The 21,395-nt window shown below is 35.0% G+C and overlaps 1 protein-coding gene across 5 annotated transcripts in view; it reads right to left on the bottom strand.

Annotated features, from left to right (window-relative positions):
- The window catches only part of EXOC2 (exocyst complex component 2), a 121,401-nt gene that overhangs the window by 30,303 nt on the left and 69,703 nt on the right, over window positions 1-21,395 (bottom strand). For all 5 annotated transcript variants that reach the window (XR_011902843.1, XR_011902844.1, XR_011902845.1 and 2 more), the window contains exons 16-23: window positions 20,326-20,447; window positions 17,384-17,445; window positions 14,045-14,125; window positions 12,989-13,048; window positions 12,199-12,260; window positions 11,283-11,349; window positions 8,858-8,974; window positions 6,267-6,408 (exon numbers count right to left, since the gene is read on the bottom strand). Coding sequence is in view for 2 of the 5 variants with exons in the window: in XM_072329228.1 (XP_072185329.1) it covers window positions 6,267-6,408; window positions 8,858-8,974; window positions 11,283-11,349; window positions 12,199-12,260; window positions 12,989-13,048; window positions 14,045-14,125; window positions 17,384-17,445; window positions 20,326-20,447 (713 nt within the window). In the remaining 3 variants the exon portion in view is untranslated. The remainder of the gene's footprint in view (window positions 1-6,266; window positions 6,409-8,857; window positions 8,975-11,282; window positions 11,350-12,198; window positions 12,261-12,988; window positions 13,049-14,044; window positions 14,126-17,383; window positions 17,446-20,325; window positions 20,448-21,395) is intronic.

Below are 21,395 nucleotides of genomic sequence, written 5' to 3'. Positions count from 1 at the left end.
CATGGAAGATGTGTGAAAAGCACAAGATGATAAATGAAATACAGTCCATGTGCAACTCTGTATGCGTCAGGAGGATATATATGGAGAATGCAATGTCTCTACCGGATGGTTTCTAGTGTGATTTATGTAGCAGTCAGAAATCAACCTCCTGCCAGTAGATAAGGAAAACTTTAAAAAGAGGTCCTTCTCCTGTTCTCATCTTCTGCAACTGTTACCAGTGACTCAGAAGGTACCACGTCAACTCCATTCCACCAGCAAGAATGATATTTAATATTTATAATTCAGGCATCAATGCAATATGTTAAAGAAATCTCACCGTTATCAGAAGTGAGAAGTGTAACGAAAAGTGAAAGTTTGAAAGTGAAATTGAAGAGAAATTTGAGGTTAAGATGGAAGTTACACAAATGAAGGTATTTTGAAACACGCAGTGACATTTGTGCATCAAATTATCATATAATTAACTTTTAGAAAATTAATTTAAAAGCTATGATATGATAACCACCGATTCTGAAGTTATACTATGTGATTCTAGTCTGCTAATAGCTGTATGCAGTGAACCAAATGCAGAAACAGCAGTCCTACAACATATGCAGGACATGGCTGCTGGAATGGTTATTTAAGAATTTGAATTGAACTCACCCTAATAAGATTTTGATTGTTGATGTGGAAAGTTATTAATATTTTCTTGCTACATTGATGAAATATCAATTTATTAGTGTATGCTGTAAATGGAGTTAGTTGGAATGAAAGCTAACATATTAGCAAGAGCACTTAAATGCTGTGTATAACAGTACTAGTACTCCAAAGATTCTCCACAAATGCACATCACATCTGCATTAAACTTGGTAAGATAATTCTGAAATCATCCATTTGAAATGTTAGAAGCAACCTGAAGGGTTACAGAGATTTCAAACCAAACCATTTTGTGCATTTCAGTCAAAAAGTAATTGCCTATTAAAAAAAAAAGTAAAAACCTACTATATCCAAATGTTTTTTAGATGTAAATGCACTTGTCATCGTAAATGTAAGCAGGGTGCTCGTGCCCCAAATTAAACAAAAGAAGAAAAGTTAGGGTTGACAAGCATGTCACTGTGAAACTACAAATTAAATATGCCTTTTGATATTTCATTTATTAACTGTTGAGTACCTTTTCATCAGGCTATTGCCATTACAAGTTCTTTATTAGATTTTTAAATTAGACAAATAACAGATAAGAGATGTGACAGGTATAACAAATTTGATTTAGCAGATCTGATGTACCACATATTTTAATGTAAGAATGGCGTTTGATATATTTGAAATGTTTCAAACAATGCTCCGTTAACATGCCAAATAGGATGAAATTCAGATTTAGCTCTACTGTGCTCAGTTTATGCCAAGTACAGAACGAATGCCTAAAAAACACAATCAACTTTCAAATGAAAACGTGAGATCACCTGAAACTTTCAATGCAATGTGAAATTTTAACTACTACCAAAAATACTTACTGATAATGGTCTGATAATACCAGTGAAACACAGATACATATTTTAAGATTAACTCACCTCTGCAACTCTGTATACTGTGAACTCTGAGTGAATGCCAGCTAGACTGCACAGCAGCCAGCATTTTAGAAAAGAATTATGAAGGATCATCGTATTTCAATTCCTCAGAAAAACAAACACCCATTTTTGTGTGGAAAGCAACTGTAGTCTCAAATATACATAGCAGCTGTATATAAAGCACATCAAATGTAATTATCCTTGCCAATTTATTAAGAAAAAAAAAAATGGTATTTGCACGCGTGCTTCACATTAATAATCTAAAAGATTGAAAAAAGATTGAATGTTCTACAACTACTTTTGCTTGTAGTGCACAAACTTCAGCGTGCAGAAATCTTTTCTATCCAAATTCCATGTAACACAACCACTTCATTAACCCTCTCAAAGACTCCAGGCTTGGAATGCAGAAGAGAATAGAGTCTAATTTCAGTTGTCAGGTGACTGAGATAAAACAGATGCATTTTAAATTCAATTAAATTCAATTAATGAAATGAGGAAAAAAAAAAATCCAGTACTAGAATAGCCAAGAATGAACATAAGCAAAAAAGCCCCATATACCAAACTAGCTGACTGCTCAGCATACACAAAGCAAAAATCATCTAAAAAACATACTAGGCAACTGATTAACACCGTTTCTCACTATCCTTTACATTTCTCTTAATTGTCAGAAACATAAATTAGAACGATATTTCAAGAAAAAGGCACTGTTACTGCATGCTAAAATTGAAGATTTTCTTGTAAAGATTCAGATGCCGTGACCGAAATTGAAACAAACATTTAAATGAAAGTTATTTATTCTCAATATATAAGCCAATCATGCCGCCTTCTACCACCAGCAGTGAGTCACACCTTAGATCACAATAAAGGGACAAATGTATAATTACACTGTATACAAGTGTTCTTACTGACATTCAGAACTTGCATAACGAAAAGAGCATGCATGCTGAAAATGTAAGTAATAAAAACTTTAGCACGTAGGCTAAATTAAAATTTGCTCAGTGTAAACAGTTTGGCCTCCCTTATGCATATGTTTTTTGTTAGTTTTAAATAAGTAAATGTCTAATAATTAAAGAACAACTGCCTAATAGAGCAGAGCATATGCTTTTTCCACACTGACAGAAGCGTGGCATGTTTTAATATAGCATGTTTTTTCTAAACTTACTCCGAAAGTGGCTTTCCTAGCTTCATTCAGATTTCACTGTAACGGTTCATTTATTACAGCATTTCCCATTCTCCTATTTCCCCGTGAATTCCAGGACGTAAGGAAATAGTGTTTCCAGCACTTATAGACAGATGACTGGAAAGAAGACATCAGTGACATAAAGTACGGATTGCAAAGATTTTTGGATAAGATATTTTTCTGAATATTTAATGTGTTACTGTTCTTTAGACAGGCAAATTAAACATGACTGTTCAAACTGACAGGATTCAAAGCAGGTGTTTTAAAAATAAAGACAATATGCTCAATTGACTTGATAACGTGAAGTAGAAAACCCTGTAGAGGCAGTAACAGAATCCTGCCTCTACTTTTTTTTCCTCCTTTCTCATTCACTTTTCAATATCTAACAGCTGACAGTGGATTTTTGCCTGCAATAGCTCCACTTAATCCAAAATCCCATTTTATCTCCAACATGGCTTCCATTTTGGGAAACAAGTGCACCCATGTAGGAAATCATGTTATTATTAAAAATGTGCACCCTGTACATAACTTTTACTCATGTTTAAAAGAAAGTAAGCAGCAAACAGAATGGAAACCAGGAAACGTTTCTATTGCACTGATCTAAGTGGCTCAACAACAGAGCTGGTAGACATACATATGTGTAACTTTTTTACAGTGGATTTACATTGATATAAGTCATTTGGCAAGTAATGTTGACTTTGGAGCCTTGATCCTAAAAATGAAATAAAGTTGTTGGCATCAGCAAGGCAAATCATTTAGGATATTGTGTTTCTCGGTGGTACTACAAGTAGAATGTAGTATTGCCATTACAGTAGAGTAACTGGAAGCATGAAGTAACATACACATCATTTCGGCTAGTTCTACAAAGAATATCATCGGTAATATACATGGGCTGTCATCCCTAGGGGACAAACAGGGCACACTTTGCTAAAGCCTTGCACAGATACTTGCTGAAAGCATAAGACTGAGCAGCTTCATTAGATTCCACTCCTGCTTCTGGAAAGCTCACTGATCTAGAGTATTTGGCCTCCCTGTTCTTCTATTTGCATGTCATTTCAAGTCTGTCTCTTGATGCTTACAGCATCTGTTTCAATCCGTTCCTGTATTACTTCTGAATGCCACGCTAATTTATGCTTTTACCTTGCTCACTTGGGCCTGTTTTCCTCCTTTTCCCACCTCTGTTTGATCTTAATCACAAGCTTTTTGTTCCACTATGTTTCCTCCATTTTCTATCCACATTTATATCCTCCTCTTGAACAAATCCACCTACCCAAAAACATTATCTCCCTGATAGCCTGGATTAGGTTCTCTGCATTTTAATTCAGTCTTCCAGTTTCTTTCTCCTCACCATCAGTAGGGCGAGCGCAAAGAGCAAAATATGTGTTAGAATTTGAATAATACAGTTGTTCAAAACAGTTTCAGGCATGGAGCTCTAGGCTGGATTAGCAGCACAGAAAACCCATCACCAGAAAATTCCTAAACGATATTCCTAAACAATTCCTGATATTTTTGCATACTGACATTTCATTTTCCTCTTCCCTCCAAAAGTTGGCTCTGCAAAAGCTTTATCCATGACATTAACATGCCTGGCTCTGTTAAAAGTTTCAGTTTCCAGATAGAATCCAAAAAGTTTCAGACTGTAGCAGAGTATTTACCATATCTTATATGGGCAAATCGATATCATGTCCCACTGCTCACTTTTAAAAACAGGACTATTCTTGTCAAAACTTGCCCTCAATAGTACAACTAGTACTATTTGAAAATTAATGCAGTAATCATATAAACTAATGACCATGGATTGTTTGGTGATTGGGCATAGCTGAATTCATGTACCATCCCTAGTATCACCCAAGAACACAACTGATGACAAAAAAATGAGAACTAGAGTAGCCAAATGATTCAAAACAAATCTTTAATTTTTACTACCATGAAGTGCACTGATGAACAGCTCCAAGTATTTTCAGAATTATCTAATCATGGTCAGAAGTAGAGAAATCTAAGTCAAAACTTTTTTTCTACTAGTAGTGAATATTGTACATCTGACCACATATATGAGGGATGCTTCAAAAGTAATGCCTCCTATTTTATTATGTTGGCACATGACATCAGAGGTGGATGTTGGTGGTATGGTAGAAGAAGTTGAACATTCCCACCAATAATCCCTGGCATTTTGTAGCTGTGTGACGGATGGCAACAGAGAGGCAGTCTTGCAAAACGGTGTCTGACATGGAAGAGGGTATGAAGCAAAGCCCTATCACTGAATTCCTCCATGTGGAAAAAATGGAACTCCCTGACATTCATGGATGCTTGCTAAGCACTTACAGAAACCAAACAGTGTTAAGTCCAAGCCAAATAGTGGATGGTATGTTTCAGCAGTGATGGCAATGCCAGTGGGTCACTTCTATACATGCAGATTTTCATGAGTATAGTATACAGGCTCATGATCATCAGTGGTGAAAATGCAGAGCTGCTGCTTCTGACCATGTAGAAAAAAGGCATTTTGTAGCTGAGAATTTTCTCTTTCAAAGACTGTTACTGTACTCTTTATATCTGTTGTAGCTTCCATGGAAATAAATATGATGCATTACTTTTGGAGCAACCTAGATACAAGATGAAAATTTATCTCTACTGCACATACCAGAGCATAATTTCCAAACACAAAACTAATAATGGAAAGATAAAAGAAATACTGTTCTCAAAAGTAACAAACCTTACAGTATTTGCATTTATGTCAATTAGCATGCACCGTAGCCCATGGATTACAAACGTTTCTTGTAATTACCTATCTAATTTTAAATTATCACAAAATTTCTACTAAGGGCACTAAATACAACTCTGTAAAACAATCAAGCCAAGAACATATGAATTGTCATCTAACCAATTATTTATTGAAAATTAATTGGTCATATAAAAAAACTGCAAGTACTAAGTTGCTGCAACTAATTTCCACATAAATACCATGTTCAGAGGATCTAAACCTAATGTGCACAGCATCCACTTGTGGAAAAAAAACAACTCTCATTATGCTTCTCTAAAATGAAGGCTCTCAGAGCACCTAAGTAAGTGACTAACATCTCAGTCATTCTAAATACTATATTCCTGCCCTTCTTCAATGGTTTGACATTTGTTGTTGAACTACTTTCATACTACACATTTGCTCATAATTTTACCTTTTCAGACCTGTAATTATGTCTATTACCAAAATGGCCAGAGTCTTTGGAAAGAAATCCAAACAATCTCAATGAATTTCATAAGAAAATAGCAAAGATGTCTTTTATAATAATTTCTATTCTATATAAGCAATGAAGCAAAATAATCACAAAAACAAGCATTAAAAAGATTATCAGCGATAAAAGCTGCTTTAATCATTTGGGGGTATTAAAAAATGATTTAAAAATTAAATAAAACCTGTGAGAAAGAACTTATAATGAGAACTTGTCAAAAATTAAAAACAGAGTAGAAGAAAGTTTTTAATTATACAGTATATTTTATCCTCTATCAATCACTGTTAAAGTAATTTCAGAGTTTAATAAGCAGATATTTACCTGCTGGAACAAGACAATCTTTCCAGTCAAAATATCCTGCGTAAATGCCAGGTTCTAATGACCCAACTATGGGATCTGCCTTGGATTCAATGTACATTTCAAACAGTCTCTGATCCAACTCTTTCAAGGATTCCATACTAACCTAAGCAAACAAACAAACCATAAATGGTTATTAATTACAAACATTAAATCATATACCCTAAAACCTTAGAACATTGTCTTTAATTTTCCCTATCGAGTAACAACACTTTTCAGTACATAATTTTTATTAAAAAGCACAAAATCCCACACAATCATATAACATGCATAAGGTGTAGCTCACAAATACCTATGGTATTATTCTGTTAAGGGCTCTCAGTGGAGTTTTCTAGTACTTTACACAGCTTAACTACACTGGAAGCTAATGGAATACACAGAATTTGTTCACTGTACCTGAAAAGCTTTACATCTACTTTACAGATCTACTTTATTAAACACCACAGCCCCTCTGTAGCTCTATCTTCTAAAACAATTCTGGATTACAATGCATACCACAAAATGTTCCAACTTCATATGGCAATAAGTGCTTAATGCAAATACAATATACTGAAAAAATCATGTGACATTTGGTTAAACGTATTTATGTCTGAGTAAGAGCTTTTCAACTATTGCTTATTTTCTTCAGGCACTAGGTAAAAAACCAAAACAACAGATTAATATAATTGCATAATTTCCAGAAGTTAAGGGATTGTAACGGCAAGGATGCAGGCAGGGCTCCACATCAAACAGGCAATTCAGAAAAAGAAAGAAAGAAAGAAAGGAAAAATAGCAACTCCCTATCATTCCTTTCTCCGTGAAAGACAGGCAAAAGGTTTAATTCAATAAGCTGCAGAATAAGGGATGAAGTTTCTTCACTACGTGGATATCTCTAAACTGTGTTCTCCTCTGGCATACCTATGCACTGCCAAGTTAGGAGAAAAGGAAACAGCAATTTCTGTGTCAGGAAGGGAGATACAACTTCAGGAATGAGATCATGAGTTCAGGGGAAAGCAGAGGTATTACTGAGGTCAAAGAATCTGCTAGGTTCAGAAAAGTTGGGGTGGTTAAGCTGTTGACCAGAAACAATATAGACACCATAGCTTCCTTGATTTTCTGTCTGGCAAACCTCCTTTTAACTGTCATGAAAAGACCTATATACTGAAGATGGGATTTTCATTAGGCACTGAGAATTTAGCCCTAACTGAAGATCAAGTCAAGTATTTTCTCTACTTCCTCTTCTCTCCCACAGCCTGTTAAAATGTGAAAGAGAACACATTCAAAAATGTTGAGCAATCTCACTAAACTTTTTTCTCTCCTTTACTGAAAAAACATATATGAGGAATGAGTTTCAAGAGATTTTCCCCTTCAATTCCTTTTGATTAGGGAGAGTAACTATATATCCACAGGCCATTCCTATGGACTGAAACCAGCCTCTGAGGCCAACTCCTAGCCTCTCTTAAATTTAATGAAGATTTCAAAAAATTTCCATCTTAAGATGAGAAATACCTTATTATTCAATGCCTCACATCTAGCATTGCTGATTGATACATATTGATGCAGGACAGCATCAATCACCATTTTCAAAGGGTTAACAGAGATTTGAAATTAACTTGTGACTGCAATGTTTGAATTCTGTCATTTACGAGCCTACCAGATACAGCCACATCAAAGTATTGCGTTTCAGTAAAGACAGAGTGCTGAATACATAAGAGGTGTCTCATTTTCCAAAATAGTCAACACAAACTGTGCGTAACTCAACTCTTAATTGTCTCAGCAGGAACGAATGATGACATACAGAATAATTTCTATAATCTGCTACCAATACAAGTGCCATATCGACACCAGTTAAGTGCTATCAAAAATATCCTCTGGCTGGAAGCTTTTTTAATTTCTGTGGCTGAACAGGACAAAGGATATACAGTATAGTAAAAGTATCAGTTTGAGTGAAATATTTTACTCTATAACGGAGGAGGTAACATTTTACTAACAGTCAACAAATGTTTCTGGAAATAAACAAACTTTATGGCTCTAAAGATTAAGTAAAAAAAACATTTCTCATTAAAAAAATGATTAATCTTTACAAAAAGGCAGGAAAATGAGACAGCTACTGCCACCCACTTTGACATTTTCGTTCTTCGAAAAGAAAGAAAAGAAAAAAAAACACAACAAAAAACTGAACTAGTTTACGAACAACAGCTATCAGTAACGCAGACTGCCAGATGAAATAATTTATCAAGTGTATTTCTCAGATAATGATCTTTTACTCTCTGCATTAAGAAAACACTGACATTAAACAGCTTTACTAAGAAATCTGATAAGCTTTGCCAGGGAACATACAAAAACCTGAGTAAGAGGTCACATTTTTTACACTAGCTATATAAGCCTTATAAGAATGCATACAAACATATCATCATCGCTGTGTCCTTCAAGTGATGCTTGGAGATACATCCATTCGTAGAAGGCTCAATAAAGAGTCATTTAGGATATCTGAATGCTTAATTCCCAAAGAAAGCAAAACGAGTGCAAACTGATTACTTCAAGCAGTGATAATTCAACCCAGTGTTCCCACTTACTTGAGTTATTTTATCAACACCTTGAAAGCCATGTTTTTCAAAGTGTTCAGCTATGTTTAGGAAGGTATGACGTTCCAGATAGCGACAGTTACTGAGTGCAATTAAAACTCTTTGTTCCTAAAAAATTATTTTAAAAGAGAAAGAGGACAACAGTGAGAAAACAAGAAGTATCAACATGATCAATAATCTTAGCGTGTACTATCACACTGACTCCATGTGTAGTAGATACGCCCATAAATAAAATGAAGTTAAGTAATATTTCTGTCAACAAAACATCAAGAACTGAGTGAATATCAGGTGTAATGAATGAACATATATGGTTTTTCTTATAGGATTCAGAGCATTCACTGGAATAACTGTGACTAATTCAGAACTGTGGTTAAGACTTCTTTACAAAAATTAGGTTTGGACAACACAGGAAGTGGTTTCTAGCTTTTACTGTTTCAAGAAATTTACTAAGACTGATGACCATCATAAAAATATAACTGAAGATCATCATCACACGAAGCTGGCTAAAACATGGGAAACAAAACAGGTACTGAACAAATGCATCCACCCATCCTAAAATACCAGAAGATTCTGTAGTAGTTGATAAAATTTCAGCAGTTTAAAAAATTCTAGGTAGTTACAACTTTCATATACATACAAGAAGATTAAAACACTCTGGAGCTAAGATACCAGAATTGCCTTTATCTGGCTTTGGTGCAGTAAGGTGTAATTTCCAAAGAGGAGACAACCAAACAAAAAGATACAACTGCTATTTCAATAATTTGATTTTCTCTCTTCCCTTTGGTTCCCACCAATGGACAAATAACTTTCAATCTCAGATGGCAATTCTGAATCAACAATGGCAAATATTTTGAAAACAAAATTATTTGGTAATGAAATCACCGTAACCACGGTGGAGATCTCATAAAAAGTTATGATGACTTTCAGACTCAGAAAAATTCCTGACAGTTTTGACTTCCAGTAATAGAATGACTGATACTGAGATGTGCAGTTGCCTGCTACTTTACACGTTAGTCTGTTGGTATACAGAAAATTAAATATATATATATATATGCATTTTAAAAATAGTGAGAAATCAGATTAGTAACTCACTTTTTCTATCCTCATTATTCAGTTAGAAAAGATGGTGTTCTGTGATTTATAGAAGAAAATAAATGTGATATAATTGAAGACCTAAATAATGTTTTAGTTTATTGATATAAACAGAAAAAAAAAAAAGAGAACAACCGCCATTTCAGTGACATACAGGAACAAGGCTGGAATGGCCATGAAAAATTACTCCACCAACAATTTATGTCAAAATCCATGTATTTTAAGAATGAAAGATACATGTTATTATTGTCTACAAGTCAGATAATTTATTTTGATTTTGCAACCTGAAATTGTTTACTGCAGTGGTAATGCATATAGCTCTTATAAATCTGTGTTGGGGTACTAAGTTGTCTTTGTGAGGATTTATGAGTGCATACATTAGTTCTGAGTAGATGGAGTGTTCTAGAATAGCTAAGTTAGGCCTGTAGGTAAAGAGTTATTGGGCGGGGGGTTTAGGTAGTTGTGTGTACAGGTTCACTCGTGTGCATCGGGTTTTGCGTAGTGGGTGAACGTGTCTGTGCGGGATTTAGGATGGTATATAAGGAGTGTGAAATAAATTGAGAGAAGACATCATGGCATCCATGTTTATGTCTCTCTCCCCTGGACGGTCGAGGTCCCAGGATAAGTTGGGTTAATTGGCAGATACGTCAAAATGTGGTAAAGCTTCTGACATTTAAACCTGTACCAATTCACATTAACCTCAAAAGAGGTATTTGCTAGGCTTCTTGCAGGGATTAGTGCAAAGAATATAAACTTTTCGATTTCTTAAAAAAGTCTCAAGTGAAATACAGAAATAATCAACACTACCATCAGCAAAGAAAGTTTTTTGGGAAAAATTACATTGCTCAATAACTCCATGTATTTCAAAAAGTAACTGACGACCAGAATAGTTCTCATCATTTAGAACATGTTTATTAATCTAAACACAGACTCTCAGCTCTTTGAGCACTAGGGCTATTTTCACTGATTTCAATGATGCCATTTTAGTTTCTGAGGAGGACAACTTCAAAAATAATCTTAACTAAAGGTACCATAGTAAGATACCACAGACAGTGGTATCTTTAAAATATAAATATATTTTAAATATATTTGAAATACCCTTAGATTCAAGCCTTATATCCATACAGTTTTCGTATGTATGTATAGGTATATATGTATATCTACACAAGAAAATGCTTCTCAAAAAATTGCTCTCAAAAAAGGAAACTAAAAAAATCTGAAACAATTTAAAAAAGAAAAGGAAAGATAAAAAGTACCATACTGCTGGAATTTTGAGAAGTACTAAGTTTCACATCAACTTGTAAAAAGAGAAGTCAGAACTTACTGAAGTAAGACTTGAGTCCTCATGTATGCTTCCAAACAAATCCGGAGATGAAACATCAACTGAAAGACTAGGAATATCGTTTAAAAATGAGTTGCATAAGTGATTTTGACTATCTGACATATGGTGAATTCAATGAACAAATTGTACCTAAAGGATGGTATTTTGTTGAAAACCCCCTCCCAGCACATAATAAAGCAGTCCATGAGAAGATGCTTAGAAAGGCTGCAAGTTCTTTGCGGACAGCCAGTACAATTTTAGCTGCAGACTCTTCTGAAAAGCATTTTCACTTTCTTTAGGTTCTCTGGTTTGCCACAGATTCTGATCTATTTTTACACCAGTCAACAGTGTCATCCAAATAGCAAATAAAAGTGACATCAGAAACACAGTTAACTGCCCTCTTCCTAACACAAGTTGAAGTTACCAATATTTTCCAAGTCTCAAGCATTTTGCTAAGAAATTATTTGAGCACCTGGAAATTCATACTACTCAACTTTCATGAATTTAGCAGAAATACTAAAAGATCCATTCAAAATTGAAGAGAAGAAAAGTGGTGGCTTTGACTCCATGAATAGACACTGGTGAGTGAAAAGGACAATTCATTTAACGCAAGGTCATGTCAAAAACAACACAACATCTACAGCATGCTACCAAGCCTTCCACTGGATAAACTGGTATAACAAGCACTATATTCATTATCTTGTGTGATACATATCAGTTCACATCACTCAATATTTTGGAGTAAAATGTATCTGCTCATATTTCCGAGTCTCACTAGCAACACTCAAAAGTATTAATCAAAAGATTCAATATAAAATATGTAATACCAGAAGGCACAAAACCACCACCTTTACCACAATTGGATACTTCCACCCACAAATTCAGAACGCTGTAAGTGGGTTACGTTTATTTTACTTACTGTGACGTATCTATGTCACCATCAGGTTTGGTACTCAACTGCTCCAAACAGTCTATGAAAACCTAAGAAACAAGAGAGCAAGACATTTTCTATTAGAACTGAAGGGGAAAAAAAAAAAAGAATCTTAAATTCACTTTTACTACAGTCAGTAGAAAAGGAACAATCATCATTGCCTTCCATTTATTTACCTTATGCCTTTTAAAGGTTTACTTTTAATTTTATATGCATCACATTGATGACTGTGGCAAAAGAACAGTTGTTATTTCCACCACATATGGCTAAAATCTCATTTGTGAAGAAAGCTTTGCCAATAACTTTCAAGACATCAATCTAAACAGTTGTTTTGTTTTTATTAATGAAGTCCAATCTTTGCTTTGCCACAAGATTTCTTATTTGAGAATACTATAAAATTAATTCAGAAGCCTAAAGCGTGCTATTACCAGATTTCAAATATATATTTTTAAAATGCTAGAGCTTATTGTAAAAAATACTGGTTTGCAATGAGAAGCTAGATCCTCAGCTGACAGAAATCAGCATTGCTCCCTTTATATATATATATGTATATACATATATATATGTATATCGACACTAACATCACAGCTCAGCAAGTGTCTCCATCACAATGATGGGGGTTCAGCAAAATACTTTGCTGAAGTATATAGCATATCTAGGGAAACAATGCACTACCATCAATTTCAGCTACTTTTTGGGAACTGGGCAGGATTCAAAGCATATATTTTTGCTTGTTCACATTTATTCACAATTTCATACTTCAAAATGTTTGAGTTACCTGCAGGATCCCAATGCTTAACTGGCACACATCCTCCTGTATTTTCTGCTGCTGGAACACCTGAAGAAAAAAACACGTTATTATAGCTTCACAAGGCTTACACTCATGGAAGGCCTGAATAAATGTGTACCTACAGTGAAAACAAAATCATGGGAATGACTGCTGAGACACAATGCTTTCTCAGATATCAGTTCTGATTATTCTTCATTATAAGAATGGGAAGAAAGAATATAAGTCCAAATAAATAAGCACTTTCACAAGCATGAAAGCATGAAAACACTAAAAGCAAGGAAACTCTAGTACTTAGATACCAGGGTTGATGCACTGCAGACTCTTTTGAATAATGATCAGAAAGGAACTCGACAAGCTAATCATAAAATACAAAATAAGGGAGAGGTGAGCATCTACACAGAACGGCCCAATGGGCTTTGGAAAAGTATTAAACTTTCTTAAACAAAACTGTTGTGTTCTGCAAGTAGTTCTGATGCAGTACTGGGAATGTATGAGTGTGTATGTATGCATGTGTGTAAATACATGTGTGTGTGTTTATACATATGTACATTCATATATACATATATATTCATATATACGTGTGCCCCGGTGGCGCAGCAGTAGAATTGCCGCTTGCAACACTGGAGGCCTGGGGTTCGAATTTCCCCTGTGGCACAAGGGGTAGAAGTGCCGCTCTGCTACACAGAGGGCTTGAATCCCGGGAGTTAGACTCAATGATCTCTAAGGTCCCTTCCAACTCGCACGATACTATGATACTATGAGACATATATGAAGTCACATTGATGGCTATCTGAAAATTACATTAGTAACTTTTCTCTAAAACAACAGCATTCACGTTTTAAATATAGGTCCCACGTGCCCCATATGCATAAACCTAAGCAAAGGAGATACAGGGAATAGGAACCAAAATCCTAAAGGCTAGCAGCAGTGAAGTGCATACACAAAAAGTAAAAATTCTGTACCATTCTTTGAAAGTTCTTCATTTGAAACATAATGGTAATTTACAGAAAAAGAAGGAAACTAGAAGTATATGTAAAAACTTACACTGGCCTCTCCAGGTTTGCAGTCCAGCACAGTTTTAAGAGATTGCAAGGAATGGACAATGCACTGTTCAAAATGGGAAGGCTGAAAGACAAATGACTTTTTAGCTTCTAGATGAGCATGTCATGTAAAATGAATACTGCAACAAGCAAACACATAAAAAGTCTATGCAGTATGGTTAAACTCTTTATTTTCAACTTATCGTATACCTCCTTGATTTACGCTGCGATAGAATTTCACTTTGGATATATATTATTTCTACATTTTATTGCAGCAAAAATCTACAAAATGTAGACTGAAATGACTTTCACACAAAGCTGAAGGAAAAAAAAACTGGCTTGGGGAACTGTTTTTAATGAATGCCTTTTTTTTCAATTCCAGGTTTCCAGACCTGAAGTAAAAATGTCTTGGGGCATGTACCAATTTCACTTTGAAAGTGCAAATGAGTTCATAGCATCATAGTCATTAGTCAGTGTTTCTGGGCATTCTTTCTTCCCTGTTAAGTCACCCTATTCTCTAAGGCTGACTGTTGGTATTAGGCAGAAAGCTTTTGTACCATGCAGACAGGTGTCACTGTTCTATGAAAGAGGGAAGTAATTCATCCCTCTCAGTCAAAGAGATGGATGAAAAAGCTAAGCTGTGTAAACTGTGTAAACAGCAGATAGCTCATGGCACATCACCCACTTAATGCTTAGGAGTAAGCTGTATTTCTGCAAATACTGGGATGGAGTATAACATGATTTTCAGCTTGACATCACTCTCACATAAAATTTCTAAACATCTGTTTATTTTTTTTCTCGATTGATTTAGAAGAAAAAGAACAGTGAAGTGCTGCTGTTGTATTTTGTCATTGTAGAACACCACACCTCAGGAGAAGATAATCCATTCAGATACATTATTCTTTGCACATAATGAAACTGAGGAAAGCTGACTCTCTGTCTTGCCTGCAGCAGAATTTCCTATCTTCTTAAAACAGTTTCTGCTGTAAACGCATCTAACACATCTCCAAAGAGAGTGGTTGGTCCCTGTTTGCACTGGTTCATTTTTGTTATAATGAACACTACTAGACTAATTATCTCAGTATGACAAAACATAATCAACTGCCACCACCGTCACGTCCCAACCACTGTCTCAAGAGGGGGTATCTATGAAGATGTTGTGCACAAGGAATCCATGGCTAACTTCTAAATAGATTAAAAAAAACAAAACAAAACTGTTAAATGCTTATTAACAAAGCTTTTTTTTAGGATACAACCAACATTAAAAAAAATAATAATTAAAAAAAATCAGCAGAGGCTCTTTCCTCATCCTGTCTGTCCATTTCACAGATGCATAAAGTGAAAAACAGAAAAGTAAGGGGACTTGCCCAAGTCATTCACAACTGAAACCAAGATGAGAAGCTACAAATCTGGTTATAACACTCAAATTCTCAACAACATCCCTTCCTGCAATATGTATATTGTGACTGCTTCATGCCCTCCTACTCAACTTCGAACACGTATTTATAGAAGCAAATAAGAAAAACTAGAAAAAGTCTGCTGAGCATTCCCTTAGATAATATACACAAAGCAATTCTCCCTCCCACAGGGCCTTTTTGCTTTCACAGGGTGTTTTTAAGTCACATCTACGAGGTGCTTGCTGTGTTTTAGCCATTACTCAATACTGTTTATTTCCAGAAAGCATCTCACTAGTTTATCTGAAATTGGTTTCAAGTCACTTGCTATGTGTAGGCAACCTCCTAAATTAGTTGCTTTTCACTTCAATTTCTCGTTATAACAGAGAAGTGACCTATTTATTCAGCTAAAGACCAATTCCATGGAAGTGTGCCTACTAAGTTATGAAGCATCTTGATGTGAACTGAACTTGTTATGACCTTAAAAAGAATTCTTTACTCCAGTAAACCATCCCTAAAATAAGATACTTAACAATTAAAGCTATTATTGTTTATATCAGCAAAATCATACTGAAGATCAGCAGTAATTGTCCTGATACTCTTAAATAATCCTCCTTCAAGCAGACAGTTAAGCTACAGATTTTCATCTCCAGTTCTTATTTCTTGTCTCAACAGGTGGCACAAATTTACAAAGCCTTTATTTATATGCATTTTTAATGCACAGTATTCCCCATAAGCTGAGAAACAGATGAGTATGCATACGAAAAGAAAAAAGTATATTATTTATTTTTAGGTTTATAATGTATTTTAGATCCAGTAATTTACCATAAACTGGCATATGCTGAATTGATTTTGATTTTTTAAAAAATGAATACTGCAAACATAGATCTGATTCCAAAAATCTTACTGGTAGTTGGGAAGAAAACACCACGTATTTACTTAAAAATAATAAGACGCAAGGTTGGGTAAAGTAAGAGTTACTAAAGGCTTTCCTTTAACATGCATAAAATAGCAGAAACAAATAGAAACTGTACTTAGGTAAGAAGTAAATTCTCAACCATTTTATTCTCAGCCTTGAACTCACCCTAGAACTGCAAAGTTTCACCTACTTTGGTCTTAAATTTCAATCACAGTAACTGAGCTCACTCAAGGAGTTTTTCAACACGAAGTCTGCACTCAGTTAGATAACATCAGTGTGAGAAGGAATGCAGATACAATTCAATAGGTGAAGTGGCAAAATCTCCAGGTTAATGAAAGTAGTTATATTGTAGACAAAGAATTAACTTCTTACCTCTCCCTGTACAAGTGCTGTAATAGGAAATACTAAAAAACTCATCTTTTTACAGTTCTGAACCACTCCACTCCTCAAGTGAGAAAGAGCTGCTTTTGAAAGATGAGAAACTATGCATCTCAAAGACTAAAGACTGAGCTGTGTTCCCTGCCTCTTGTGGAACAAATGAGACCACTAGAATATCAAAACAATGCTTTCATTTTGTTGCTAATGTGTCAATACTAAACAATTACCTCAAAATAACTTCTCTGTTAATTTTTGCAGACATAAGAAACTACTTTATCCTACTGTTAATTTCACAAGCTCTCCTGCACTTCAGAAACTATGATTATCTAGTAATACAATTACTACGCAATGTTAAAATTACCTCCAACAGAACAATTAAAGAAGTACAAACAAAAAAAAGAAGGATTCCTTGAAAAAGGAAGATAAAATAACTCTGTGTTTGGTGATGTGTGTACTGAGAGTGCGCACAGTAACCACTCCATTAAAAATATGGATTTTTAAACTTCCTGTAATTTCCTATTTTGATAAGATACCAGTATGCACAAAGTCCAAACTTTTAATTTTCTGGAGTACGTACAGAACAGTTTCATTGCACTTCTTAAAAAATAAGAATCTAGCAAAGAAAGTGGCTACAACACACAAGTTTACCCACCAATGATGTCAAGCCTTCATTGTCAACAACCCAGTCTTCCTTTTCAGCTAGCCTCTTTATATCTGCAAGACAGAGAAAGAAAGAAAAAGAAGGAGGTGTTAATTTTCATTATTAAAAACTCCTTGAACTTGAAAAGATAAACCACAGACACTGGGACAGCAATGACTAGACATACAAGCACACAGCACTAAAGTCTAGAACTTTTCAGCCTTCTCTAATGACCAAGAACGAAACATGCACATAGGACACTGGTGAAACCACACAGAGAAGCACACTTATGATACATGGCAAGAGTTGCATGAAGCCCACCTTTTACTGGAAAGCTTAAAATCCAGAGCGGTATGAAGGCTCTGGATTTGTTTTTATTTTCTAAATTTTTAATCACATCCGAAAATGTTGTATTTAAGAACTGAAGTTGCTAAACTATTACACTCCAGGTCCTATTTAAAAAATGACCAGACATACTGCTTAGCATTCTAGCAAAGACGGAATGGACAGCATATATACTCATAATTAACAGCTACAAAGAAGCTCAAAATCACCACGCAGGTTTACGGGTGCATGGTGCTAAGCTTTCTTCAAAAATACATGAAAGTATATATAACGAACTCTTCCGCTATCCAAAAGGTGCCAATTTCAATAGGCTTACTGATTCTAACCCAGAATTATGACAAAATGTAAATCCAGAGATCTTATTCTGCAAACAAATTCCACTATGGACAAACTTAAAAATGGACAATGATGTAAAATACTTTCATTTTTTGGCTTAACTGACTTATAAACAGAAATCAGACAAAACTCTATAGTCCAGATGGGCAAAAACCAAGTCAAAACACACAGTTTCTCATGGGCAACCAGCTGCTCAAAACCATCTGTATACCACAAAACGTCCTTTTATATGAGCAATTATTTCAATGAATTACCATCTCTTCCTTAAGGCCAAGAAAGAGTATAACTAATGCATGCTGAAACTTATCTTCACTACTCTAGATGCTTTAGCTGCTAATTTTAAAAGCTTGACATGGCGGCAACATCCTGCAATTCCACGTCTCATGGAAACAGTCTTATTGAGAATAAAAAGTATTTAGAGACTGTAGAGAATAATGACTGATTAATTTAGCAAAGCACCAATTCAAACGGTACTTCTGTGGGGCGTAAGATCACACTGGACAGCTTTTATGTTGGCTTTTTTTTTTAAATCCAGATCTGAGCTAGCAAAAATACATACTAAAAAACAAACAAACTAGAAAAAACAACACAACCCCCCCAACAACAACAACAATTAATTTCTCTGAAATAATTCACCATATTCCAGTCAAATACACTCATGTAAACTCCCTGCCTCATTTAGCATCCACACAGTCTGGCTTTCATGACCTTTATGACCAGTGAACACACATGAGAGAGAAAGAACAGAGATTGCTCTTGCGTACTGTATATAAAATAACGAGAAAACCCTCTGTGTGGGCAGTTTCGTCCCATTTAAATAACTAATGGTAGAATGCTCTACCAATTGATCTGAATGACCCTATCAATTTATGACATGCCGTATGAGATTGAGTCTTACACTAATTGTCTCTGCAGCTCATATTACAGATAGCTTATAGAGATTCAAGCTCGAGAAGAGCCCTTCGACTAATACAACATGGGTAGGTCTGAGACCAATTTACATAGCCCAGTGAGAATACCCATTAGCTGTTCCTTCACCAATCCTCTAAAAGCAACAGTCTCTCCAAGGGTCCAACTAATCCAGTCTTGTCTAGAAAAATAACCTATAAGTAATAGATTAGAGATCAAATTCTTCATATTTCAAGTAAAATCTGAAACAATGATAATACTTGCCCCACAGAGCCTAAGAATGACAATCTGTATACCTGTATGGCTAATGAGCTTGGTATTAATGTAGGCAAAATAACATTAATGCTGAAGTGGGATTTAGTCAAACAAGAGACAAAAATACAATTAACATTATACTGCATAGAATAAATAATAGAGACTTTTACACTTGTTGTTACTGAAAGTTTAAAAACTTGTTTAATGAATGTAGTGACCTACACTTAGTACTTTTAAGGCTTGAGTAAGATACTTTGATTCATGTCAATCAAATAATGACAAAATGTATCATAGAGAAAAAATTAAACTGTAGATTTAATTTGAAAAGGTTATTAAAATTGCTGTTGTTTTAGCACTGAGGGTAATTAATCCTTTTTAGGAAAAAATGTTGAACTATTGGTCTGAGCTTTTATTAAGAGGAAGATTTAATTCTGCAAGATTTACTTCACTTGAATTCAAGTTTTTCAGAATTAACTACGAGTTGATAAGATGAATTGCCTCTGATGCACACAGAGTCACATTAGATTTACAGAATGTATTATTGGCCTTTATAATTCTGACATTTATGGCAAAAACTATGTACACTGTTGGAAGCACAAGGATTATATTGTTTATGTTGGAAATATGAGAATTACACTGAGGAAAAACCCACAATTAGAATATTCCACAAAGGGTTTTTTTTGTTTGTTTGTTTTTTTTAAATTGGGATGGGGGGGGGGGTGGTATAAGAAAGAGCAGGCAGAAGACAGGGGGTAAGAGCTAGACCAGGGGTTTGGGGGCAAAGGGCATTGCGTATTTAATTATTCACTCCGTGGAAAAACTCAAAAAAGAAAATAAGTGGTATTTCCAATACAGAAAAGTTGCAGGATGAGATAAATCACTTGCATTATAAAACTGCCTCAGCTAAGAGAAGACAGATTTCAACTACAGCATCCATCCAATTAAGGGAAGAAAACATTCAGAATACAGAATTTTCTCAGAGCAGCAAAATATTTCAGTAATTTTTGTGAGACATTACAGAATTCACTGCCAATTAAACATCTGTAACAAACACAATTATTGTCTTGAATGTGGTTTGGTGAGCAGAGAGAGATGCAGTCTTTTATTACCTTCAGCTGTGTGTTGCAAAGTCACTATAATGCAACGTACTCGAAGGTCTAAAATAAGATCCTGGATGATCTGAAGCATATCATTGGGTATCTCAAGTGCAGTAAGAGACTCAGAGCTAAGCCTGGAAAGAAAAGAAAAAAAGTTAACCTGACATGTAAACCTATAAGTCTTTTAAGCTGATAAACCTACGCAAATCTTTTTAAAGTGGCTGTCAATACAGTAGCTTCACCCATATTAAGCCTTTTAAAACTATTTACCCCAATCATAGAAGTTTATTTATTTGCTTAATTCATAAGCATGAAAATACAGATTTATTTCTCCTATAACATTAATGTTATTAACATTAAACTTTTCCTCCTGCCTTCCTGCAGCCATCTTGTCCTTTAATCTAAAATTCCTTCTGGAACAGAAATACCTGATTTTGCTGTATTCTTATGAATGTATACAACAAATCTTAAGTCTACAACTAGGATACTGAATTATTGTCTACCTGTATTAAACAATAACAGACATCAGTAAATGGTGATGTAGCCATGTGTCAGATCATGATGGTATACACAATACAAAATACAGATACTGCCAAGTGAAGAGTGAATTCATTAACTATTTTGTTTTGCCAGCAGTGACTGGCACCAGACAGAGTAGAAGATGGAAAGATTCACTTCTGTTTTTCCCTTTAGAAATACCAACACAACAGCTCCTTACAAGAAATAGCATTTTAGCTTTTAAAAAAAATGACTGTAGACTATAGATTGCAGTAATGGGCACAAAGTAAAGTTTATTGTTTTTATCTAACTCCTGGGTGTCTGAGCAAGGACAACTCAAATGCAGCTGTTGTTTCCCCAGCTGCTAATACTGAACAAAGCTCAGACAGCAGATTTTGACTTCTATCAGTTCAGCACAACTACTGAACTTGTAAATTTCATTAATCTGCATTATCTCAGTCATCGATGAAACACAGGGTGTAACAGACATCTGTGAGAAGTTTAAGCAAATTTACACTGCGTAAAAGTCCTGTACATAGAGCTGATTCCTTTCCCAGGTAAGCACAAAGCTTTCACAACCTTCA

The sequence above is a fragment of the Excalfactoria chinensis genome, chromosome 2 (genome assembly GCF_039878825.1).
Source record: "Excalfactoria chinensis isolate bCotChi1 chromosome 2, bCotChi1.hap2, whole genome shotgun sequence".
Classification (NCBI taxonomy): domain Eukaryota; kingdom Metazoa; phylum Chordata; class Aves; order Galliformes; family Phasianidae; genus Excalfactoria; species Excalfactoria chinensis.
The sequence above is the reverse complement of the archived record's forward strand: the minus strand, read 5'-3'. Positions and strand labels throughout refer to the sequence as shown.